This window comes from Carcharodon carcharias, chromosome 5 (assembly GCF_017639515.1).
Source record: "Carcharodon carcharias isolate sCarCar2 chromosome 5, sCarCar2.pri, whole genome shotgun sequence".
Taxonomy (NCBI): Eukaryota; Metazoa; Chordata; class Chondrichthyes; order Lamniformes; family Lamnidae; genus Carcharodon; species Carcharodon carcharias.
Genome location: NC_054471.1, coordinates 107970525 through 107997671, shown reverse-complemented (window position 1 = coordinate 107997671; position 27147 = coordinate 107970525). Strand labels below are relative to the sequence as shown.

At 41.3% G+C, this 27147-nt stretch overlaps 1 protein-coding gene across 1 annotated transcript in view; it reads right to left on the bottom strand.

Annotated features, from left to right (window-relative positions):
- Positions 1-27147, bottom strand: part of pcnx2 (pecanex 2) — a 215934-nt gene that overhangs the window by 164159 nt on the left and 24628 nt on the right. The window contains exons 2-6 of the mRNA XM_041188107.1: positions 22011-22228; positions 8393-8510; positions 7148-7187; positions 4676-4774; positions 1104-2753 (exon numbers count right to left, since the gene is read on the bottom strand). Of these exons, the coding sequence (XP_041044041.1) occupies positions 1104-2753; positions 4676-4774; positions 7148-7187; positions 8393-8510; positions 22011-22228 (2125 nt within the window). The remainder of the gene's footprint in view (positions 1-1103; positions 2754-4675; positions 4775-7147; positions 7188-8392; positions 8511-22010; positions 22229-27147) is intronic.

Sequence of the window (27147 nt, the reverse complement as noted above, 5' to 3'; positions counted from 1 at the left end):
ATGATACTCAGGTAGTAATTGGAAGCAAAAGCAAAATACTATGGATGCTGGAAATCTGAAAGGAAACAAAAATGCTGGAAATAAACAGCACGTGAGGCAGCATCTGTGGAGGGAACCAGAGTTAACATTTCAGATGATCTTTCATCAGAACTGAAGAATGATAGGAATGTAAGAGTTTTTAAGCCAGTGGATGGGGGGTGGGGGGAGAACCTTCCTCGTAATTGGAAACATTTTGCTTTAAACTTCGGCTATTTTTTTAGGACAAGGAAAGACACTCTCTCACGCTCTCTCTCGGCCTGATGCACTTTTAGAAGTTTACCGAAAACAAAACACCAAACAACAGCAGCTGAATAACCAACATACTTGTCTTTCCACAGAGGTACACGCTGTCCAAAGCTTGCTCTACTTAAACTAAGTTTAGCAGAATAAATTGAATCTGTCCTCTAGCTATTTATCAAATTTTTTTTAAAAAACTAAGCAAAAACTGTTACAAGCGGAAGAAAAAAAATTATATCAGTAGTTCAGCTAAATGGTACTGATACAGCCTAGGAAACTGGGTACACAGCACATGCTCAGACTGCAATACCCGAATTCAGCTAACAGCATCCCAGCTCTGCACAAAAATAAAAATCCAAACCCAGGCCTTTGCAAGTGGGTGAGTCTTCACACAAATCCTTAAAGGAAGTAAAAGATCATTCAATAGATGCACTTAATCATGTTATTGTGAAAAGTGTTATTAAATGTTATATAAGCCCTTACTTGAGACATTAGAAATTTCAGTTACGAAATATTTTTCAAGCATATTGAATGACTTCTGAAGAAACAATAATAAGCATCAGCTGGTGGGCTGATTGCAAGGTGATGGGCAGTTTCCATTCCAAATGCAGATATAAGGAATTCACAATGGAAACATTAACATAAAAGCATGACAAAAAAAGCAGGGAGTAAGATTTTGTAGGCAAATACAAGCTTTTTAATAAGATATAGATGAATGTTCCACTTTGCCTATGTGGAAAAAACACAGAGGAAAATACATACTGGCAAGTTCTTTTAATTTACAAAACCATTCAGTCAAAGACACCCCAACATGACATAAATCATACCTCCACCCATGGCACCCTCTTCTTGACAATCATTCGTCCAGCCTGCTGCATTAATTCTTGAGCTATTAATTGACTCCAGTAAGGAAATGAATTCTATAAAGTTCGATTCGTTTGGCATTTGCCCTTCTTTGGCCTCTAGATCTGACTTTGAAGTGGTTAAAGTTCTTCCCTGATCGTTGGTGCTCCCTCTGGATGTCCTGTTCAAGACCACATCTGTTCCCCCATCTGCACTAAGGACCCTGATATGCGTTTGCAGGGAGCAATCGGCCACCACTTGTTGCTCATGTTGCCTCTGGTTTTCTATAAGGCAATGCACAACTTTCAAGAAGGAGTCTGACACAGCTCTGGAGTTGGTCGATCGATGTGGATTTTGGTAGTTGTGGTACGCATGATCTGGGGTACAACAGGACTGCGAATTAGTACTGGAAGAGGTTTCTACTGAAAAATTATGATGAGATTGCAGACTTGAGGTGCTGCTGAGACTAGTATGATCACTTGTGTCCTCATCTTCACTTTTGTTCTCCTTAGGGACCACTGTAATTGACCAAGACTCATTTCCAACACAAAGAGTGGAGTCAGCACCAACATTTACAAGTTTCCTTGACTTCTGCTTATCGTACTGGTGACTAGACAGAGCCTGTTTAAGAAAACTGGAAGACTTTGGTCTGACAGCAAGATCTGTTTTCAATACAGATTTATCAGTTCCAGCTATCTGCATCCCTTTATTCACATTTACATACAAAAAAGATGAGGGTATTAAGTTACCATTATTAATACTGTCAGTGCTCTTTCTCCCAGCTTCAGGCAGCTCCAGTGCAATAACTGGGATGTCTGATAAATCTGGATCTTGCATATTTGGCAAACTCGGTGTCCGTTTAGGATCCTGAACTGAATTATTTTGATTAGTCCTAGGCTCCAAGCTCTGAATTAAGTATGTGCTGGTATCAAGGTAGAGTTCTACTTCCTTGTGTTCTGTAAGTTGCACCAGAGAAAAGTTCTTAGTTGGAATACTTTCATCATCAGGTTCATTCAAATCGGCCTCGTTTGCTCCCAGATCTGTCACTCTGATTACTGCAGGGTTGGTACTCAGTTCACTTGGGAGCTTCTGGTCCCCACAGTCAGCACGACCAACAGTACTCCCAAGGGTTTCTTTACTAGGATTGGAGCTTTTCCTGCAAGGTGTATTTTCAGCAGTAACAATATTCATGTTGCACATTGGTCCTGGCTCAGCATTAATCACTAACACATTGTATTCAGTCTCTGATACATTAGGACACTGATGGTCCTGGTTTAATTTAGCTATGAACTGTTCTGTTGATGCCTGTTGCTCTGGAGAATTGAGAGGATTCTTCATCTCAGTCAGAGTCACTTTGGAATCAGCCAGGTCAGCACATACTGACACAGTACAAATCCGAGCCGAAACATGATGCTTGGTATTTTCAGAACCATCTAACCGACCCGTAGCACTAAGTGGACAAACAGTCGACTGACACGGCAGAGCAGATGGGGAAAGGAACAAAGGTGGGTCTTCCAAGGTGTCACACTCATTTTTGGGTTGTTTGTTGGGCTCTGCATCTTGAGAAACTGACTGCTGGAAACAAACTGGGGAATAATAGGGCATCAGAGGTGTTGCACTGTTCAGGTCAAGATCTGCAATGAACACAACTTATATTTTACCACAACAGATTGCAATGATATTTAATCCAACCCACTGGAATGGATGCACTGATCTAGCAGACTGACCTAAATTAATCCTGTTTTAAATAATGTACTTATTCCCATTTCCTTAGAATCTAGTTTGATGAAGAGGTGATATTCATACACAATTTTATTTAATATTAGTCTGGCAGAAAAAGAAAGAAGAATTTTTATTAGAATAGTGGGACAGAGGGGCAAGGAGATCCCCTTTTTTTTAGAGGTAGGGTGAAATAGAAACAAAGAAACTTACAGCATAGGATGAGACCATTGGTCCCATCATGCCTGTGCTGCATCTTTGAAATTGCAGTTGTGTGCAAACTTTTGTACCATCTGCAAACTTGATTATACTGCCCCCAAATACAAAGGCTGGGTAATTTATAGAAATTGCAAAAGTAACAGGCCCAAAACTGACCCTTTGGGAACGGCACTGCAAGCCACCTCACAATGTGAAAAACATTTATCCACCACCACCTTTTGCTCCCTGTCTTTGGGCCAATTTTGTATTCATACCGCTGTCATGAAGCTATTAATGTATATAATATTTTTGGAAAATATTTTTCTTTTAAAATAGAGGTTTAGTATGTGGGTGTGTCTTAACTGAATTAAAGCCAGCTAGTCTGGGTGCTTTGATGTGTACTAGTTTTGAGGTGTATGAGAGATAGCGTGTATTTGCATTTTTTGAAATCAAGAAGTGGGGTGAAATCTAGCACCTAGCTAGAAGAGACCAAGCTAATAAAACTGGTGCTATGAAAGGGGTTTTATTGTTACAAGGGGTGGCATTCAAAGAGGCTGGTGACACAATGAGAATTTACATTCAATGAGATGTGCTGGATATAACCAATAGCAGTTTTTGTGTGTGCAGGGCAAAGGCAATGTAAGATCAAAGCAGCTGCAAGCCTACAACTGACTCCACAGGAACCAAAGTGAAATGAACCTCATTTTGAATTTGTAAGGTGAAAATGCTTTGCCTGGTGTCTGCTTAAAAATCTATGGATTGCTGTTCCTTAGTGGAGATTAGTCTGGGAATTTGTTAAAAGTTATGATAGTGGTAATTTGTAGCCATGTGTATGTGTTTAATGTGTTGTAACTTAATAAAATGTTTCATTTAGTTTAATATAAAAACATCTTGAGAACTGGTGCTCTGATTCCATAATTAAGAGTTGCAGCTCAAACATACCACTTTAAAGTATCGGTTATGACAGTTGTTTAAAGTTTCCCTCTGGGATTTTTAAATAACTCAGCTTCACCAACCACTGGGTCATAACAACTGCCACTTTCTCCTTTATGCCATCAATCTTATTAAATAGCCTCCTTCATGGCACTTTGTTGACTGCCATTTGAAGTCCATATATACATCGTACTACCTTGATCAATCTTCTCTGATACCTAATCAAAGAATTCAATCAAGTTAGTCAGGCATGATTAACTTTTTAACAAATACATGTTGGCTCTCTTCGATTAATCTATGATTTTCAAATGGAGGTTTATTTTGTCCAATATTTTTCCCAATAAATTTCCCACCATTGATGTTAAGCTGACTGGCCCACAGTTTCTTGGTTTATCCCTCCCTCCTTTCTTGAATAGTGGTATAACATTAGCAATCCTTCAGTCATCCAGCACTACTCCTATATCCAAAGAGGATTGAAAGATTGTGACCGATGCCTTAGCTATAAAGATAAGAGGATCTCCTTTTTGGAGTGATAAAGGTGGGGTAAGGGGATCACCTTTTTTGGGGATAACATGAGAACAAGTAAATGTCATGTGATGGAATATTGCAATGGGGTCAGGGATGCCTGCTTTGCCGTCCCTTTTAAAGCTCTATCATACTTGTCATCAGCAGAGACAGGAAGAGGTAGGGTGATGAGAATATTTACCTTCTCTTTCTCTCCCTAACATTAAAAGACCTCTGCAAGCTGGTTCCAATGAGAGGACACTGCTGTCCTGAGGTGCAGCGAGTCTTCTGAAGTCTTTCTCTGGAATATGCAAAAATAATCACCATTAATAATACAATGAGGGTATTTTATTCAACATTTAATCCTCAATCAAAATAAAATTTTGATTTAAAGGACTGCATTTTTTTGTTCCAATTTCCTACAGATATAAATTGCACATCACTAACATTAAACATCACAATGGTCGATAAAGAATTTATTCAATATAATTCTGATACCTAGTCACATTGCATTCATACCATGGGATTAATGTTATTTATGTAGCTCACCCTTCATTACAATGTGGAGCTATATGTTTTTCCACAGGATTTTTGGGAAAGCCTCGTGGTCTTTGTGTGGTCAAAAATTACATACTTTGGCTTTTTTATTAATTCTCTGCATGTGGGCACTGCTGGCAAGGCCAACGTTTATTACCCGTCCCTAGTTGCCTTTGAGAAGGTGGTGGTAAGCCACCTTCTTGCACCACTGCAGTCTGTGTGATAAAGGTGCTTCCAAAACGCTGTTAGAAATGGAATTCCAGGATTTTGATCCAGTGACAATGAAGGAACAGCAGCAATTTCCAAGTCAGGATGATGTGTGGCTTGGAGCAGAACTTGGAGGTGGTTGTGCTCCCATACACCTGCGGCCCTTATCCTTCTGGGTGGTGGAGATTGTGAATTGGGGAGTGTTGTCGAAGAAGCTTTGGCAAGATGCTGCAGTCCCTCCTGTGGGTAATAGAAAGTGCAGCCACTGTGCACCAGTGATGGAGGAAATTCGTGTTTAAGCTAGTGGACTGGCCAGAATTTAGGTTCAATTTAGTTGCCTAAAATCAGGAGGAAAACCCAATAGTGATTAGTTTCTGACTCACACATACCGGCACATTAGATGATCATTTAAAAAAAGTCCCCACAGCAAACTCGATTCTGCCCTCATTTATCCAATGCTGGTGACACCTCAACCTTGGCAACTTCAGCCTTCTCCATCTCTCCGGATTCTTCACCCACTCTTCCTCCCTCAACCTCATCCTCCATATAAGCTCTTCCCAGCCAGTGACAGGGCCGCTGACTTGATCTTGTTATCAGACGAGGCCTTTCTACTTTATAGTCACAAACTCCAATCTCTCATTATATATATTCCCCCCACCCCCCGACTAGCTGATCCTCTTTCTTCTCCCAACTCCTCAAATAAATGATCTTCCATCTTCCCGATCAGCAACCTTTCCAACGATTGTCAGAGATTGGCTAGAACATGGAACTCTATCACAAAATGCTGTTGAGGCGATTAGTCTACATACATTTGAGTACATGAGAGGGAAAGACTTAGAAAGATATACTGATAAGGGGAAATGAACAGGAGCCTCCTGTGGAGCAAAAGCACCAGCACAGACCAGATGGGGCAAATAGCTTGATTCTACGCTGTACATTCTATATCAATCTATGTAAAATCCAGAATGAGTCAAAACCTTCTTCAGCTTAAAGTTGGAAAAACTAAAGCCATAGTGCTCAGCTCCTATCAGTAGTTACTGCCCCTCTGGTTCCAACTTCATCAGTCTCACTCATAGGCTGCTCATGCTAAGCACGGATGCATAAACTCAGTTCGTCTCTCAGCTGTTGCTACCAGCTCCACATCCAGTCTGTTGTCAAGACTGCCTCATCCACCTCTACAGACTTCTTACACATCCTTCTCATCAATACCTGAATCATCTTGAGAGCTTGGATTCCTTCAGAACTCTATTAGTCAGCATCCCCACCTTCACAAGTGTGTTCTCTCCTGGAGAAATTCTCATCCATCCACCCATCACACCCTCTGTGCTAACTCCATTGGCTCCCTACATCCCACTGGATCCATTTTAAAATACTTCCATAGCTCTTCCCCATTCACTTTGGCAAACTGTGTCAAACACCTCTCCATTCTTCTGTCTACACTTGTTCCCGACCTCTCTAAGCCACTGTTAGCAGCCAATTCTTTAGTCCTTTAGAACCCTCTACCAAAACCACTCAGCTTTCAGCTACCACACTACTCTTTCCCTTCAATACACTCAGATACCTACTGATGAGTTGTGGTGCTCAACAGGAGCTCCTGGCATCTGTGGTTTGCCTGGGGTTGGTTTAAACCTGCCTTCATCAGTTAGCTAATGATCAATTGATGACCATCTTCCTTGGAGATGTGATAGAGCATTGTAGGGTGAGGGGAGTGCAAGAGGCAAGTGTGAGGATCTCTTTGGAGTCAAGTTGGCTTAAGGTAATTGGAACAGAGTCAATGTTTCAGAGAAGACTCCATAACCCATGCCAGGTTTAGCAGGTCTGTGGAATTCTAAAGCACCTGGGCCAAGATACAGAAGTGAAACAATTTTATACATTCAGGACAGGAAGGACGAGGGGGATGAAAACATAGTAGAAGGGTATATTGAAATACCTTTGAATGCTTCTGCATCTTTAGGGTTTGTCGGCAGATCCTATTTGGAAGAAACAAAGATTTCAGTACCTCATTGGGAACAGGCTAAAAAAAAACTTCCATGGTGTAGCTGAAGCGCTTGCCAATACTTAAATTTTTTAAGCCTAATCTTACTACAAAATTAAATCAAGCTTTTTTAAGCTCAGTCCTGATTTTCTGTTAATTATGAGGAATTACAATGCTGCTAATCCACAATATTAGTTTGGGTGTAAAATCTTCCAATTTCTTTTAAACCAGTCTGAGAAGATTGCACTGTTTTGAGTTGGAGAAATATTTTGCCCAAATACACTCTCAAAACTCATTGAAATAATGATGTGATGCTAAATTGAAGGGGTATTTGTTTGGATTAATTAGTTCACCATTCTGTCTACTTAAAGTAAAAAAACAACTCTGACTAAATTAGTACACTCTCATTTTTTCTGCTTGTTTACTTAGGCATATCTGGTGTGAACATTGATGGAATTCAGGAAATTAGTTGGGAAAGAGTAACTGCATCTAACCTGAACAGGGGGTGAAATTGAAGATACAATTATGAATCTATTGCTTTCAGATATTGTCATTTCAACTATGCAAGTTGAATTAACTGCTGCATGTCAAATCCTTTCAGTTAGTTTCTTGGATATCATAAATAAACATTGCTCAAACAAAAATGTATTTTGTCCAAGAGCAGAAATATAGAAAAAAAGAAAACCAAGTTATATTAAAATAGTGGTGCTGGCTTAATTCCTCTAATTTAACAGCAACTTTTCACAACAGCTTTTTCATAAGTTGATGGACAAAGTATTATCCACTTTGAATGGGAATCTCCACACATTTACCAATATGTAGGTGGATAGGTAGGATTACAGTGATGGAATTCTTAATTGTTCACAAAAAGAGCCCTGCATCTTCACTCTGAATTAGAAATAAGTGGAAACATTTACAAACTACCACTGTCAGGACTGTTAATTTTTGCTAAAGCATTACATGTAGATATATACGCATGCACACACACGCCTGACTTGTGTTTCAGAAATAGGTGTGTTTTTTTTTACAAAGCCCAGCTCTCACACTATTCTACTGCATTAATGTAATAACTCTGATATTGCATGAAACTCAAATTTGCATGAAAACAAATCAGCACGAAAATTGACACATTCACTGCTGCTACACTGAGCAAACCATTCATTCATTATGCAAATTATGTCAAGTCGTCAAGGTACTTACGGAGTTGTCGCTAACCCCAGGGTCCAGCATGGACTGCCAAGAACTGTGGCGGACTGGTGGTTTTGAACTATCCCTGTTGAACTCAGTCAATTGAATACCTTGCAAACGATTCCTGCGACTTCAGCAAGATATAGTCAATCAGAAAGTGTAAGCCAAAAAAACAGCCACACATCAAAACATTTGTGACACCATAAGCATGGATCTAGGCAAGATTTTACAGTTACATTACGTCTTAACAACCCTTCACAAATGAAGAAAGACTGAAGCACCGAATTACATTAGCATAAATAGTTTAGCCAATGTATTGCATATTGATGAATTGTTATGATCTGGAATAGATTGCCAGAAAGGGAGGTGAAAGTAGATTCAATAATAACTTTCAAAACAGAATTGGATAAAGGAAAACAAAAAAATTGCAGGGGTGCAGGGAAAAAACAGGAGAGTGGTTTTAATTGGATAGCTGTTTTAAAGAGCAGGCCCCGCTCATCAACACATAAAATGACACGGGGTGACGTCGGGCGTGCGTCCTGATGTCACCACCCATCATACAGATTTTCAGTACGGCGGGCACGCAGCCGACCAAATTGTCAAAGGCCTATTAAAGCCATTTAACAATCAACTAAATCATTGACTTGAGCTGCCAGTCCAACCTTAAGTTTGGCAGGCAGGCGAAGAGCCCAGCTGGCCTTCGCATTTTTCATGGAACCTCATCCATGGGCGGGATGAGGTTTCATGAACGTTTTTAAAGTGTTGGAAAAATCTTTATTAACATTAATGGACATGTTCCAGCTCATGTTACAGTTTCAAATGAGGGTACATGTCCTCAAAATTTTCTTCTCCCTTTATTCAATGTTTTATATGTAAAGCTAATCTCCCTGAGGCAGCTCTGAGCTTCAGGGAGATTTCTGCTCTCTTTAGGGTGCATGCACGAAGGAATGTACTCCCCAACTCAATCTACTCCCCCCGCCTGCAGAGAGCGTTCAGCGCTTCCGGGCCCACGTCACGCTATGTGTCATGTAAAATGGCAGTGCTCAGCCGATCAGGGGCACCAATCAGCTGTGCGCCTGCCCATGCCCAACCCCCCCAGAAGGGGAGAAAGTTCTACTCATTAAGTAGGTAAACATAGGTGTCAAGGGAACATTAGCATTTTTAAATAAACCAGACTAGATTGTTTTCAAGGCAAGGGTGAAAGGTGTCACCTGGCCAGGTAAAGTTCAGAAACAGTGTGTTTATTTTTCCCAAAGGTTACTGGCAAAATTTAGTACTATGAGAGATTTTTATTATCAGATAGGTAAAGTCCAAAGACATAGTGAAACAATGGGAATCTGCATTCAAAGGGGAAAATATGTATAAAGGAGCAAAGGCTGTGTGCAAGGGTAGGCATTTTAAGGCCTAACAAGTGTGAAAAGCCTTCAGTATCTACACCTCAAGCTGCTGTCTACAAAGAACTGAAGTTAAGGAAACTCACTTTGAATTGGGTTGTCAGGGTATCATGTTTCTTTGCCTGGGTCTTTTAAAATCTATGTGTCTTACCGTTCCCTTAACGAAAATGTAACTGGGAGTCAGATTAATATGGGGATTTAGTAGTTATTATAGTAGTAATTTGTAGACATATGTATGTGCTTAAAATCATTTCTCTTATTAATAAATGTTTAATCTAGTTTTGGAAAAACCTGTTAGTGGTGGTCTTATTACTACTGAATTCAAAGCTCGCATTTCGAAACATACAAATTGATAAAATAGTTGTGCAGTTGTCTCAAGTTTCTCTCTGGGATTTGAACAACTCAGTATTTACCATCGGCTGTGACATCACAGTACTTTAAACTTTAATTATAAACACATGAGAAATGGGATAAAGCAAGGGAGCAAAAGTGGTGCCCACTTCCTGTTCCACTGTTGGGAACGGCACACCACTGACATAATTCCACCCCTTTTTGCATCTCCTCCAGCGTTACCATGTTCTTTTTACATGGAGACCAGAACTGTTCACAGTGCTCCAAATGTGGTCCAACTGAGTTTCTACACAAGTTTAACATAACTTCAAAACAAAAACAGAATTACCTGGAAAAACTCAGCAGATCTGGCAGCATCGGCGGAGAAGAAAAGAGTTGACGTTTCGAGTCCTCATGACCCTTCGACAGAACTGTCGAAGGGTCATGAGGACTCAAAACGTTAACTCTTTTCTTCTCCGCCGATGCTGCCAGACCTGCTGAGTTTTTCCAGGTAATTCTGTTTTTGTTTTGGATTTCCAACATCCGCAGTTTTTTTGTTTTTAACATAACTTCTCTGTTTTTGAATGCTATCTATCTAGATATTAATCACAGTGCTTGGTTTGCTTTTATATGGATTTAACCTGATTTGTGGATGAAGTCACATTGCCTATGATCCCTTTGATCCCCCACCCAATTTAGACTCTCATTAAATATTTGATAAGGCTGTCTTTTGACAATGATATTTTACCCTATAGAAAGATGCCACTCCCAGTCCTTGATTCTGCATCCACTAACTCAGTGCACCGAAAATCAAGGAGTGGGATTGCACAGTTTCATGATTTTGCTCTCCTGGTGTGCACCAGTAGACAAATGAGTGGAAATTTTACTTCCCTGTACTTTTCTGTCTGTAACTTTCTCCCTGCCCTGAGACAATGGTTTAACTTGACGTAAGGCAGCTGTATTTTTGCCCATTTATTTAATTCTTTTTGTGACATCTCCCATGAAACTGATGAATTGTGGTGTGTCGGTAAACATACAAAGATACAGAATGCTTTGCCAGAAATAAAAGGAAGGGGGTTCCTAGAGTAATGACTAACTCACTGTTGGCTTATTATTCTGTATAATCACAAAAATTCCATCCATTCCTAACATCAAATTGGTTAGTGTGAGAGATAAACAAATGAATATAAATTATACTCTTGTTAATACAAGGCCTTTGTCTCTGTGAGCAGTCCTGTATGCCCAGTGATGCGGATTTATTGCAGTAGGCTATCACTCGGCAGTTAGGGAGTTCAATCTGGAGGAGTTCAGACTGTCTGATGTGCATAGTTTGCGCTAGCTGAAAAAAAGTGCGTGACGTGCATTTTTAAAAATATGTAATAATTATATAACTGTAATTATCAGGAAATAGCAATCACAAAGACTACATAACTGACATAAAATGTTGGTGCAAGAAGGAGGAGAGTTTTAAAAAGCTGTCATGATTGAATTTGCATGTGAATACAATGCATGATTGCAGGAATCATAAAATGCCAGTATCCACCACAAATAAACTGTCAATATTTGCACTGAAGAAATAATTTAAACAGTCACATTGCACTTAGAAATGAATTGTTCTCCCAGGGCATTGCTCCTGGATCTGACTGCAGTTCTTGCTGCTACCCACTGTTGCTAAGTGATGCTTAGTATGTTGTTCTCAAAAGCTTTCTCCCTCCCAGGTCTCCTCTGTCTCAAACCTCCCTTCTTTTATAAGCTCATTGCCAGGCACACCCGCTCTTACATCTTCTGATGTTATTTTATTTAATTGTTCCTCCTCTATGTTCCACTGCTGTGTTATGACTTGATTTGCTGTATTTTTTTTCTCTTCTTTGCTTGCAGGCCTGCTCTGCTTTCTGTTTGTTTTTCTCAAGGACAGAGTTCAAAAGGATAATTAAATTAAATTTGGGACTCAGTGATGCCGAGTGTAAATAAAGTCAGTTCATGATTCTATTTAAACATTTCTCCCCAGTGAACAATCTGTCAGAATCCAACATGGCTGCAGAATGGGGATGATTTTCAAATGGCGGCAAGCTGGCTGCCCTTTATACAAGCTGTCTGGTTTTCCTTTCCATTAAGTCAATTGCTGGGTCTAAAGCAGGTCTGGTCTTCATGGATTCCGTGATTTGAATTGCTCATAATAACGTGACAGCATTTGCATGGTTAGCATAAACCAACCAATAATGGAAAATAAGAAAGAGGGAGGAAGTATAGTATGAGAGAAATCTAGCTAGTAATATAAAAACAAGTATTAAGAATTTCAACAATTAGATAGGAAAAGAGTAACTAAAGCTAGTGTTGGTCCTCTGGAGAGTGAGCCTGTGGAATTGATAAAGGAAATAGCGGAAGCATTGAACAGATATTTTGTGTCTGTCTTTACTATAGAAGACTTAGAAAACTTCCCAAAGGTGCATTTACTGCAAGGGGAATCGCGTATAAAAGTGGGGAAGTTTCACTGCAGCTGTACTGGGCCTTAATAAAACCATATCTGGAATACTGTATACAGTTGTTGTCCTCTAGAAAGGAGCCTGTACAGAGGGGTTGCCTAATGGCAATGTTTCCTTGAAGCAGCATGGTCATGCAGGAAGCCAAAAGTTCCGTTGCAGGCTGCTCACAGGTCAGCCCTTACAAGTGACCATGCACCCATGGCCTTGCAAAAAAAAATGAAGGGCACATATGCTTAAACAAAGCTCCTGTGCACTACAAAAAAAAAAGAGGGTACGTTGTCAGATTATGAAGGGATTTGATAGGGTAAACCTGCTGAAGATGTTTCCACTTGTGGGCAAAACCAAAACTAGAGGCTGTAAATACAAAATAGTTACTGTTAAATCCAATACGAAATTCAGGAGAAACTTCTTTACCCAGAGAATGGTAGGAATGTGGAACTCACAACCATATGGAGTGGTTGAGGTGAATAACATAGATGCATTTAAGGGGAAACTAGATAAGCATGAGGGTGAAAGGAACAGGTGATTGATTTAAATGAAGCGGTGTAGGAGGAGGCTCGTGAGGAGCATAAACAACGGCACAGATCTGTTGGACTGAATAGCCTGTTGCTGTATAGTAAATTGTATGTAATACCTATATAATTATCTAAGTAGTAGATGGTCTCCTTACATCTTGTGGTAATACACTGTTTTTTCAACAAACATTTTACTTTTCACAAAGCAAATTACCATCGACCATGGAGTTGATTTGAGAGGATTGGGTCATCCTACTCCATCATCGAGCGCAACAGTGCTTCAGACCCTGGCAGGAGGGCCCAGGATTATTCTGAAACCATTCATTGTAAAAAGGGTGCAACAACTTTGATAAATTGCGGTTGTGGTTTCAGTCGTGGTTCAATGGTGACACACTCACCTCTGAGCCAGAATATCATGGTTCCAAACCCTTCTCCAGAGATTTCTTTTTTAAAAAAATAAATCATTCTTGGGATGAGAGTATCATTGGCAAAGATGGAATTTAACACTGATTCCTGGTTAGTGGTTTGCTAGGCCACTTCAGAGGACAGTTAAGACTCAACCACTTTGGTTATGGGAGTGAGGTCACATATTGACCCAGACCAGGTGAAAACAGCAGGGTTATTCCAATCAAGGACATGGCTTCCCATCTGCTATCAGCTCCCAATTCTCTTTCTCTTCTGAAGTTATGGACTGTGTTCCTAGTTCTAGTTCCAACTGCACCCTCACTCAATCAGCCATTAATCATGTGTGAGCTTAACAGTGACTCGCATTGCTGGAGTCACTCGATTACATACATTACAACAGTGACTGCACTTCAAAAATACTCCATTGGCCATGAAGCATTTTGTGCATTCTGAGATCATGAAAGGTGCTATAGAAATTTAAGTTATTTCTACTTTTTCTTTCTTTCGGACAACAGTGAGACTCAAAACCCCTAGCCAATGATGCTAATATGAATTGAAGAACCCTAGTTACTCCACAACTGAGATCAGCTAACAGCACAGACCAGACCCAAGGCTTTACAGACCTGTACTGTTATCTTGTTTTGGCTGTACACCATTACCTCTCATTGTAATAGGTCTTCCCTTAAGTGACTGCCTTGGTCAAACTGTTCTTCACAATCACCATCAATATGACACTGAGCTACAGACAGCTTACAACTAACCTGAGACAGATACAAATGTAAGGAAAGAGTGCACTTCAAGAATCTCCATCGAGAGTCACTGAGGCTTGCCTTTATCCTGGATAACTGACTGATCACATTTTTCATAATTTAAAAAAACACATTGACATGTTGAGAACATAGGAAGATGCCCCTCAAGCCCGTAGCACTATTTAATTAGATCTTGGCTGATCTGCATCACAATTCCATTTACCTGTCTTTGCTCCATATCCCTTGATACCCTTACCCAATAAAAATCTATCGATTTCAGTTTTGAAAGTTTATTTAACAAACAGCATCCACAGCCTTTTGAGGTTCGACAGTTCCAGATTTCCACTACACTTTGCTATGCAGCATTCCGAATATTTCTCAGAGTATAATTTAATTGAAGTTCAATGAATCCTTCTGGGTTCAGGTTAACCCTTGGCCTGTTAAGTTTGTGCATTCTAACGGTAAGATGTGCCCTAGTTTAATGCTTTTTGCTTTGTAAAGCCCCATGTGCTGGGTTTTCCATCAATTCATAATCTACAGGCATATAAATGTTCCCATGGATTGCCAATTCCTTCTTGACCATAACCTCATTGCTAACAGTTTGCGAATTTTAATTTCTCAATTTCTCTGCTCCTCTCACCCATTCTAACCTGTCTCTCTCTGAACTTACTGCACTCCATTCTCTCAGGTCCAACCCTGACATTGTCATCAAACCCGCTGACAAGGGTGGTGCTGTTGTTGTCTGGCGCACTGACCTCTACCTCGCAGAGGCTGAGCATCAACTCGCAGACACTTCCTCCTACCTCTCCCTGGACCATGATCCCACCACTGAACATCAAGCCATTGTTTCCAGGACTGTCACTGACCTCATCTACTCTGGGGATCTCCCTCCCACAGCTTCCAACCTGATAGTCGCCCAACCTTGGACGGCCCGCTTCTATCTCCTACCCAAAATCCACAAACAGAACTGCCCCTGTAGACCGATCGTCTCAGCTTGCTCCTGCCTCACAGAACTCATTTCTCGTTATCTTGACTCCCTTCTCTCTCCCCTTGTCCAGTCCCTTCCCACCTACATCCGTGATTCCTCTGACACCTTATGTCACATCAATAATTTCCAGTTCCCTGGCCCCAACCGCTTCCTCTTCACCATGGACGTCCAATCCCTCTACACCTCCATCCCCCACCAGGATGGTCTGAGGGCCCTTAGCTTCTTCCTCGAACAGAGGCCCGAACAATCCCCATCCACCACTACTCTCCGTCTGGCTGAACTTGTTCTCACGCTGAACAATTTCTCCTTCAACTCCTCTCACTTCCTCCAAATAAAAGGTGTGGCTATGGGTACCCGCATGGGCCCCAGCTATGCCTGTCTCTTTATGGGGTATGTGGAACATTCCTTGTTCCAGTCCTACTCCGGACCCCTTCCACATCTCTTTCTCTGGTACATCGATGATTACTTCGGTGCCGCTTCATGCTCTCGTCGGGACTTGGGAAAATTTATTAATTTTGCTTCCAATCTCCACCCCTCCATCATTTTCACGTGGTCCATCTCTGACACTTCCCTTCCCTTCCTTGACCTCTCTGTCTCAATCTCTGGTGATAGACTGTCCACCAATATCCATTACAAACCCACCAACTCCCACAGCTACCTCGACTACAGCTCCTCACACCCCGCTTCCTGTAAGGACTCCATCCCATTCTCTCAGTTCCTTCGCCTCCGTTGCATCTGTTCCGATGATGCTACCTTCAAAAACAGTTCCTCTGACATGTCCTCCTTCTTCCTCAACCGAGGTTTTCCACCCACGGTCGTTGACAGGGCCCTCAACCGTGTCCGGCCCATCTCCCGCGCATCCACCCTCACGCCTTCTCCTCCCTCCCAGAAACATGATAGGGTCCCCCTTGTCCTCACTTATCACCCCACCAGCCTCCGCATTCAAAGGATCATCCTCCGCCATTTCCGCCAACTCCAGCATGATGCCACCACCAAACACATCTTCCCTTCACCCCCCCCTATCGGCATTCCGTAGGGATCGCTCCCTCCGGGACACCCTGGTCCACTCCTCCATCACCCCCTACTCCTCAACCCCCTCCTATGGCACAACCCCATGCCCACGCAAAAGATGCAACACCTGCTCCTTCACTTCCTCTCTCCTCACCGTCCAAGGACCCAAACACTCCTTTCAAGTGAAGCAGCATTTCACTTGCATTTCCCCCAACTTAGTCTACTGCATTTGTTGCTCCCAATGTGGTCTCCTCTACATTGGAGAGACCAAACGTAAACTGGGCGACCGCTTTGCAGAACACCTGCGGTCTGTCCGCAAGAATGACCCAAACCTCCCTGTCGCTTGCCATTTTAACACTCCACCCTGCTCTCTTGCCCACATGTCTGTCCTTGGCTTGCTGCATTGTTCCAGTGAAGCCCAACGCAAATGGAGGAACAACACCTCATCTTCCGACTAGGCACTTTACAGCCTTCCGGACTGAATATTGAATTCAACAACTTTAGGTCGTGAGCTCCCTCCCCCATCCCCACCCCCTTTCTGTTTCCCCCTTCCCTTTTTTTTTCCAATAAATTATAAAGATTTTCCTTTTCCCACCTACTTCCATTACTTTTAAAAAAAAATTTTTTTTTTTTAAATATTTTTTAAAAAGGATTTTTTTTTTAAATCTTTTATGCTCTCCCCACCCCCACTAGAGCTATACCTTGAGTGCCCTACCATCCATTCTTAATTAGCACATTCGTTTAGATAATATTACCAACTTTAACTTTAACATCCATGTGTTCTTTTGTACTATTGTTGTTGACATCTTTTGATGATCTGCTTCTATCACTGCTTGTTTGTCCCTACAACCACACCCCCCCCCTCCACTTCTCTCTCTCTCTCTCTCTCTGCCCCCCACACACACACCTTAAACCAGCTTATATTTCAACTCTTTCTTGGACTCGAACTCAAGTTCTGTCGAAGGGTCATGAGGACTCGAAACGTCAACTCTTTTCTTCTCCACTGATGCTGCCAGACCTGCTGAGTTTTTCCAGGTAATTCTGTTTTTGTTTTTGTTGCGAATTTTAACCCTTCTGCTGATCTTCCCTGAAGAACAAACTCCTTGATCCAGTACTCCAGATGTGGTTAAAGATTAATAAATAATAAATAAGTCCCTTCATCCAGTGTTCAGTATCTTACATCTATGAAATGCCTGATAAAGGATAAATAGTGAAAAGCTAGGAACAGTGAAGGCTCAAAGTGATTTAGGGGTCCATATACACATATCACAAAAAGATGGTAGTCAGATACAAAACGTAATCAAAATGGCTAATGGAATATTAGTCTTTATAAATGGAGGGGTAGAATATAAAGGAGAGGAAATTTGGCTTTAGCCATACGAAGCCCTAGTTAAACCTCATCTGGAGCACTGTTCACAGTTGCCACCAACCGCCCTCCCACAGCTTCCCCCTTGACCTCCACCCCACAAAACTCCTCCTGTCATCACTCATCTGTGACCTAGGAAACTGCAACAATATTAGGCCTAGCATGGGTGTCACCCCAGCAGCACTCACCGCTGCTTAATAGAGCCTCTGGTTGGCTGGCAGCTCTCAGTGAGTGGGGCTTCTGCCTCCAGGTTATTAATCTCAGGGGAAGGCCTGCCGCTGGCCTGTCAAATGCCTGAGTGGAACAAAGTGCAGTGGGCCTTTCCAAACAGAGGCCACACAGGGTTATGGCTGTCTCTCCAGCCAGCAGCCAAATAGCCTGCTGCCTCCACAACAGGAGATATTGTATAAACTAGGCTTGTATTTCTTGGAATATTGAGGGTTAAGGGGTGATTGATTGAGGTTTTTAGGATTATGAAAGGATTTTTTTTTAAATTCTTTCAAAGGATGTGGGAATCACTGGATAGGCCAACATTTATTGCCCATACCTAACTGACCTTGAGAAGGTGGTAGTGAGCCATGCTCTTGAACCACAGCAGTCCATATGTTGTAGGTATACCCACACTGCTGTTAGGAAGGTTGAAAAAAATGACAGGGTAGATAGAGAAACTTTTACTGCTGGTGAGGCAGTCAAGGACAGGGTGACATAACCTTAAAATCAGAGCCAGGCCAATCAGGAGAGAAGTTGGGAAACTCTTCATTTTGCAAAGTGTGATATTCTCTCACATAAAAAACAGTAGATGCTAGTTCAATTAATAATCTTAAATCTAAGATCGATAGATTTTTTCCAAATAACGTTATGAAAGGATATAAATCCAAGGATTGAGTTAGGATACAGATTAGCTATGATCTAATTGAACGGCGGAGTGAGCTTGAGGAGCTGAAGGGCCGCCTTCTATTCCTATGTAAATAAAATTAATAGTTCCCCTTTAATTGAATTTAGGAACTTGCATTTCAGTTAAAGCTCAGACAAAACATCCCAGGGAATTTCGTACAATACTGAGCCCTTTTCATTTTATCTCCCCCCATTCTCAGCACTGGTAAGCAGGCATTTATTGCTCATCCATTGCTACCCTGAAAAGGTGGTGCTGAGCCTTTTATTTGATACAACTGAGTAAATTCAGTAAGCTTTCCATAGTCAACCATGTTCCTGTACCTTCGAAGTCTGATATAGGCTCAAAAGGGCAAGGGCAGTAGGTTTTTTTAAAAATTCTTTGGCATTGCTGTCTAGGCCAGCATTTATTGTCCATCTCTAATTGCCTTTGAAAAGGTGGTGGTGAGTTGCCTTCTTGAACAGCTGCAGGCATGTGGTGTAGGTACACTCACAGTGCTGTTAGGAAGGGAGTTCCAGGATTTTGACCAACATTGAAGGAACGGCAATATAGTTATATAGTTCCAAGTCAGGATGGAGTGCGGCATGGAGGGAAATTTCCAGGTGGTGGTGTTCCCATGCATTTGCTGCCCTTGTCCTTTGAGGTGGTAGAGGACGCAGGTTTAAAAGCTGCTGCTGAAGGAGTCTTGTTGAGTTGCTGCAGTGCATCTTGTAGATAGTACACACTGCTGCCACTGTGCGTCAATGGAGGAGGGAGTAAATGTTTAACATGGTGGATGGGGTGCCAATCAAGCGGACTTCTTTCTCCTGGATGGTGTCAAGCTTCTTTTTTAAAATTCATTCATGGGATGTGGGTGTCGCTGGCCAGGCCAGCATTTATTGCCCATCCTTAATTACCCTTGTTCAGCAGAGCCAACCACATTGCCCATGAGAAGGTGGTGGTGAGCTGCCTTCTTGAACCACTGCAGTCCATGTAATGTAGGTACACCCACAGTGCTGTTAGGAAGGGAGTTCCAAGATTTTGACCCAACAACAGTGAAGGAATGGCAACGATATATTCCAAGTCAGGATGGCGAGTGACTTGGAGGGGAACTTCCAAGTGGTGGTGCTCCCATGTGTCTGTTGCCCTTGTCCTTCTAGATGGTAGCAGTCATAGGTTTGGAAGATGCTGTCTAAGGAGCTTTGGTGAGTTCTTGCAGTGTATCTTGAAGATGATACACACTGCTGCCACAATGCATTGGTGGTGGAGGGTGTGAATGTTTGTGGATGGGGTGCCAATCAAGTGGGCTCCTTTGCCATGGATTTTGTCAAGCTTCTTCACTGTTGTTGGGAGTGCACTCATCAAGGTAAGTGGTGAATATTCCATCACACTCCTGTCTTGTGCCCTGTAGATGGTGGACAGGCTTTGGGGAGTCAGAAGGTGAGTTACTCGCCACAGGATTCCTAGTCTCTGACCTGATCTTGTGGCCACAGTGTTTATAAGGCTAGTCCAGTTCAGTTTCTGGTCAATGGTAACCCCCAGGATATTGATAGTGGGGGATTCTGTGATGGTAATGCCATTGAATGTCAAGGGGTTAGATTCTCTCTTGTTGGAGATGGTCATTGCCTGACACTTGTGTGTGCACGAATGTTACTTGCCACTTGACAGCCCAAGCCTGGATATTGTCCACGTCTTGCTGCATTTGGACATGGACTGCTTCTGTATCTGAGGCATTGCAAATGGTGCTGAACATGGTGCAATCATCAACGGACATCCCCACTTCTGATCTTATGATGGAAGAAAGGTCATTGATGAAGCAGCTGAAGATGGTCCACTCTGAGAAACTCCTGCACTGATGTCCTGGAACTGAGATGATTGACTTCCAACAACCACAGCCATCTTCCTTTGTGCTAGGTATGACTCCAACCAGCGGAGAGCTTTCTCCCTGATTCCCATTGACTCCAGTTTTGCCAGGGCTCCCTGATGCCACACCCAATCAAATGCTGCCTTGATGTCAAGGCCAGTCACTCTCACCTCATCTTCAGTTTCTGGTTAATGGTAAGCCCCAGGTATCATTAGTGGGGATTCAGCGGTGGTAATGATATCGAGTGTCAGGGGGAGATGGTTAGATTTTTTCTTGTTGGAGATGGTCATTGCCTTACACTTGTGTCGCATGAATGTTACTTTTTTTTGTTTTCTTCCCTAAAGAACAATGGTGAATCACTTTGGTTTTTAATAACAATCCGACAACTTCATGCTCACTTTGACCAGGTTTTTATTTCCATGTTTTAAACTGAATTGCAGAATTCTGTTGAAACAAAAACCCACATGACCCTAAATGATCCATTCATTAGGAGAGATTTCCTAGCTGTTCTTAATTTCTATGCATTTTACTGTCTTACAACCTTACGAAGATTACAAATCTCACCACAAGATATTAACTTCCAGTTTTTAAGTAATTCTTGTCTTATTTTGTATTGCAGAACAAGTTACCTGAAGACTACAAATCAGAGAACAGCTCTTCCGTCAAGGTATTATAAACCTTGTTGCTCAAGACCGATTGAAAACAAATGGTTTTATACGTGATTGTAAACCTTAAATCTCAGTAGTCACTGCCATAATCTATTCACACTAACTGCAGGTTCTGTCTTACTGCCTTCAGTGATTCAGACAATTTTATAACCTACTTACTTGACTAAGAAAACATCCAAGTAGAAAAACCAATTGCAAAATCTGCTTATCCAAATTTCAGTACCATCCCCCAACACTGCTGCACTCCCTCAGACTTGCTTCCCTCCGATGGGTGCAGCGCTAACTCAGTACTGTCCCTTCGACAGGTGCAATGTTCCCTCAGTATAATCCCTCCAATGGATGTAGCCCCCTGCTGTTCTGATATTGCAGCGCTCCCTCAGTACTGCCTAACTGTACAGCACTCCCTCAGTACCTCCCTTCCAACAGTGCAACACTCCAACAGTGCAGCAGCTCCTCGGTAACTCCCCTCCAACAGTGCAGCACACCTTCACACTGTATTCAAAGTTATCAGCCCGAATTTTGTATTCAAGTTTCTGTAGTGGGACTAGAACCCATGACCTCTGATTCAGAGTGAAAGTGCTACTCACCCAGCCACAACTGTCACTAAACCTAAGGAACAGCTGGCAGTCTAGTGCAAGAGCATGCTCACAGCTACAGTTCATGTTGTCAGGCATACCTCAGCGGGAGAAGCATCCAACTGAGAACAGATGGAGCTTCAGTTTAACATCCCACCCAAAAGATGGCCTCTCCAACAGTGCAGCACATCCTCGGTACCGCATTGGAACCATCAGTCTCGATTATGTTTTCACATCTCTTGAACTGAACTTGAATCCATAGCCTTCTGACTTAGAGGAAGGAGCGTTACCCACTGAGCCATGATCAACACCACAAACAAAATGAATCCTCATATTGTATATATCTAGACATTATGTATAAATAATTCTTGACAACTATGTAAGGAAAATTTTGTATTTGCTCTGTCTTACCCAGGACTAACAGAAGGCAATGATTCTTGTTCACTATTGTCTCTTTCTCCAGATACAACCCTGTCCTTTGTGGAAATAACAGTTTGGTCATTGTGATGTATTATTTCTCCTTCCTCAAACATAAGGTGAAGCCGATAATTAATCGTCTTTATTGCAGTAAAAAGGAGAGCTACCAAACCGCAGTAAATTCCAAGTGCGACTTTGCTGGGAGATGCGGCCTGCAAAACAGATCAGAAAAACAGGCTTTAAGAGAATAGTTGTCACTTAAAAGCTCATTGATACATAATTACATGTCTGTCTTGTGCAATTTTGTAGAGTTAATTCACATTTTAAAATTCTTTAATCTCACTGTATTTCAGAGCATTGGAACAGGAATTCAATCAGATCGAAGCTGATCTGTCTCTTATCTCCATTTACCCAAACTGGTTCTGTAGCCCTTATTACTCTTACCTAACAAAAATCTATCAATCGCAGTCTTGAAATTTAAGTATTAAGAGCTTGCATGCCAACTGGATTTGAATTTCATTACGTAAATTTGAATGTTGAATTGCTGAGGTGTATTCATCTTACTGGGATTTAATTTCTCATGGAGTTGAAAACATGCAAATTAAACTGAGGAAGGAACCTCACACTATATGTTAACTTCATTTCTCTATCCACAGATTCGGCCTGACAATGCTGAGCGTCTCTTGCATTTTGTTCCTTGTTTCAGACCTCCAACATCCAAAGTACTTCACTTATTGAGCTTTAATTCATCTCTCCACAACAATACCTTGCTCTGATCACTTTCTCTTCAGTCCAGATAGAAAGCTTTGCTAGAATTCCCCCTTGAAAATCTGACCAGTAGATGGACAGAATGATACTCAGCCAATCAAATCAGATTCAATCCCTGTCATGTGCTGAATCAGCTAATGCCAGCAAGAACCATTACAGTTGATCTTGATATTACAGGTAGGGTAGAGAGGGGAGCTACATATATATTACGCCAGGTCTCCCCATGTATTGAGGCTAATTGAAAGGTAGTCTTTATTTCAAAAGGGACTGGAATGCAAAAGTGAGGAGATGATGCTTTAGTTGTACTGTGCCTTGTCAGACCTCATTTGGAGTATTGCATTCAGTCTAAGCCCCATACCTCAGGAAGGATAAAATAGAAGTATTATTCCATAATCATAGTAGGGATTAAACGGTTAAAAATTAAGAGAGGATGCTTAAACTTGGTTTATATTCCATTGAGGTTACTTAATTGAGCGGTGATGTAATTGAGGTGTTTAAAATAACAAAAAAGTGACAAGGTAAAATAGAGAAGTTATTTCCTCTGATGTGGGAATCCAGGTGAGAAAGCATAATCTTAAAATTACAATGGGTCCATTTAAGCGAGAATCCAGGAGGCACTTTATCACACAAAAGATAATGGCGGTCTGGGACTCTTTCCCCCAAAAGGTTATGGGTGCTTGGAGTCAATTGAAAATGTCAAGGCTGAGACTGATAGATTTTCGTTGAATAAGAGTATCAAGGGAGCAAAGGCAGGAAAATAGGACAGAAGCAAAATACTGTGGGTGCTGGATTAGATTTTTGTTGAGTAGGAGTATCGAGGGATGTGGAGCAAAGGCAGAAAAATGGGATAGAAACAAAATACTGTGGTGCTGGATTATCTGAAATAAAAAAAATCTGATAAGAGGTTGAAATTGGTGAATGAAATTACACCAGTGAAACTGAAGGAGAAGGAAATTAAAGCAATGAAACTGAAGAAGGAAATTACAGCGGTGAAATTCATGAAGAGGGAAATTATACCAGTGAAATAGATGGAGAAGGAAATTAAAGCAATGAAATTGGTGGAGAAGAAAATTACAGCAGTGAAACTGTTGTTTGGTAGTACAGAATTTGAGCATTGCTGAAAATGGACATTTTTTTCAAAGCTTTTCGTCTTGAACTCAGGACAATCGCAAGAATACCAATGTCAGGGGAAGCAACAACTTTATACTGCATGAGAAGAGAGTGCTGATTGGTTGGCAAATGGACTCTGATTGGTAAAGGCATTGCCATGGAGAATGCACCAGTTAATGGTGACTGATAGTTAACTGCCAAGCATTGTTTGGAAGGACAAGGTATCTCAAAAATTTAAGCAACAGGCGAAGTTAGCTGTTTCATGCTGCTACTATGCAGCAGTAACATGAGTGGTGTTCGCCACCATCAGGGTGCTGCCATCAAGCCAAAAATACATTCTGCCTATCTCACAAATGAGTAACGTGGTATATGAATTTCAGTGCCAGTGTGATGCCAGGTACCTAGGCCATATGTCTCAAAGACTAGTGAATCGTATCAGACCTTATATCCCAGCCGTTGTTGGCAATGGGCAAGGTACGAACCAGACCCAACCAGCCCGCCCTTGCAAAACTCAAAACACAGTGTCCAACATTAGATGTGATCCCGTGATTGGACAACATTTGCTAAATAATCCTTAGCGTGCTAAAAATTACGCCAACAACTAATTTAAGATTGTCAGCCGGGCTCGCAATGTGGCACATTTGCTTGTACAGGAAGCTACATATATTAATACACAGGGCCCTGTTCTTTGCATACAGAAAAAACATGTACACACATTGCACCTGTTTCAGCTAAATAAAACAAATGATAGCCATTTGCTAGTTCATTCCTCAGGGCATTGCCTTGACCAATCAGAGTCAAGCTGCCTGGTTTAAAATTCCAAACAATACTTGGCAGTTAACTGTCAGTCACCATTAACTGGTGCATTCTCTGTTGCAACGCCTCTACCAATCAGAGTCCACTTGCCAACCAGTCAGCACTCTCTTCTCATACACCATAAAGTTGCTGCTTCCCTGGACAATGGTATTCTTGTGATTGTCCTGATGAGTGCAACATGAAAAGCTTTGACAAAGTATCCTTTTTTAGCAATGCCAGCGAAAGTGATGGAGAAGGACATTACAGCAGTGAAATTGATGGAGAAGGAAATTATAGCAGTGAAATTGGTGGAAAAAGAAAATTACAGCAGTGAAATTGATAGAGAAGGAAATTACACCAGTGAAGTTAATGCAGAAGCAAATTACATTTGTGAAATTTGTGGAGGGAGAACTTACTGCAGTACATTTAATGGAGAAGGAAATTACACCAGTGCAATTCGTGGAAAAGGAAATTATACCAGTGAAACTGGTGGAAAAGGAAATTATACCACTGAAATTGATGGAAAAGGAAATTACACCAGTATTAGAACCATTGACTTATGCTATATTAAAAGAAACATGTTTGCACAGAAATGGAAAATGTCCTTTCAGCTTTTTCTCCGTTTTGGTATCAGAAAACAGTTTGTTTAATCATTTAACTGCCAGAGGCAGGGCAGCAGTGTGTTTACACTCTCCTATTGCTATATTTCTCACTGCTTTTCATTAAGATGGAATTTTATCCATTAAAATAGTGATTACCCGATCACATTTTTTACAAAATGTACAGCCAGAAATAGGCCATTCAGCCCAATGGGTCTATGCTGGTGTTTATACTCCACACAAACCACCTCCCACCATACTTCATTTAACCCCTATTAACAAATACTTATTTTCCTTTTTCCTTCACTTGTTTGTCTACTTTCTCCATAAATGTATCTATGTTATTTGTCTCAACTATCTCCTTTGGGAGCGAGTTCCACATTCTCACCACTCTTTGGGTAAAAAAGTTTGCCCTGGGGTTTATTTATGGCCCCTAGTTCTGATCTTCCACACAATGAAACATCTTTATGTCTACCTTATAAAATTATTTCATGATTTTTAAGAAAGTCATCACTTAATCTTCAACTTGCTGGAGAAAAGAGCTCCAGCCTGTCCACACTTTTCCAATAGCCTTAACTTCTCAGTTCTGGTACATGAAGGAAGAACAAATGATTTTTTACAAGCTTAGTCAAGCTTTTTATGATCTTGCTTTTTCTACAAATTTGTCTGAATGGTAATAATTTAGACAGAAGTGGTACAAGGATCAGTTGGTTTAAATAATCCATGTTGGTGTTTACCCTACACGCAAGAAAACAGTGCTAATCATGTTTATTCACTGTTCCATATCTGTTCAACCCCTTTTCCTTCATCTGCCTATCCATCCAACCTAATCTTGAATTGTCGATGATTTAATGTGTGAATCCTATTACTACCTCACGTTTTGTAGTACACAATATGCTATGTTCAGTACAGATGCTGGAACAAGCTGTATATCTCTCCAGCTTCATATAAATAGAACTCCAGGGACAGTAGTTTTCTTAGTTGGCGTAATGTTCCATTTTTATTTCTACAGGTGTAAATCTATTTTCCCACATGTGCAAGTGGGCTCACACTATGTATTTTCCATTATAAACAATCTTAACCATATTCCTTCTGAGGCTGTGATAAGCCAAGGTCTATAGCCAGCTTTGGCACCTCATGCATGTTTTAAACCAGTACCCAGTCTTTCTGCCACTTTACACCTTTTTCTCCCCAAGGCTGTGTGTAAATCAGATGTTTAATTTCTCCTAAGGGTGTCTTATGCAAAGTAGATTGAAGCACACTTGGTCACCTGTCCTAATATCCCATGTGGCTGGGTGTCTATTTTGGCTGATTTATGCATGGAGGGAGGGGATCTGTGATTACTACCCATTTGAAAAGGGGTCCTTCAATCAATACAGCACAGAATCAGGCATTCAGTCCATCAGCTCCATGGTGATGACTTTTTCTACAGACCACCCCATATCTAATTCCACTCTCCTGCTTACTCCCCAGAACCATTAACATACCCCTTTTAAAATAATTTATGCACTCTTCTTCAAGAACAGAAACTCTAGGCTCCTGTTCCTTCTGCCATATACTTTCACTACTCTGTTTACTGAGAGTACTGTGGAATTAATGTTTCCTAGACAGTAGTTCCTTGGGTTTTCCATTAAATTTAAAAAAAAACTATCTCCCAATCACCACAGTTCAATCTCTTTGGATCAATTCAGGGTCGTAGCCAGGGGATAATGATGAAAGGTAAATGGCAAAAGAACCAGAGGACAGATGAGGAGGATTATTGTTTATGCAACAAGGTGTTATGTTCTGGAATGCACTGTGTGAAATGACAGTGGAAGCAGATTCAACGATAGCTTTCAAAAGGGAAAAGGAAAAATTTG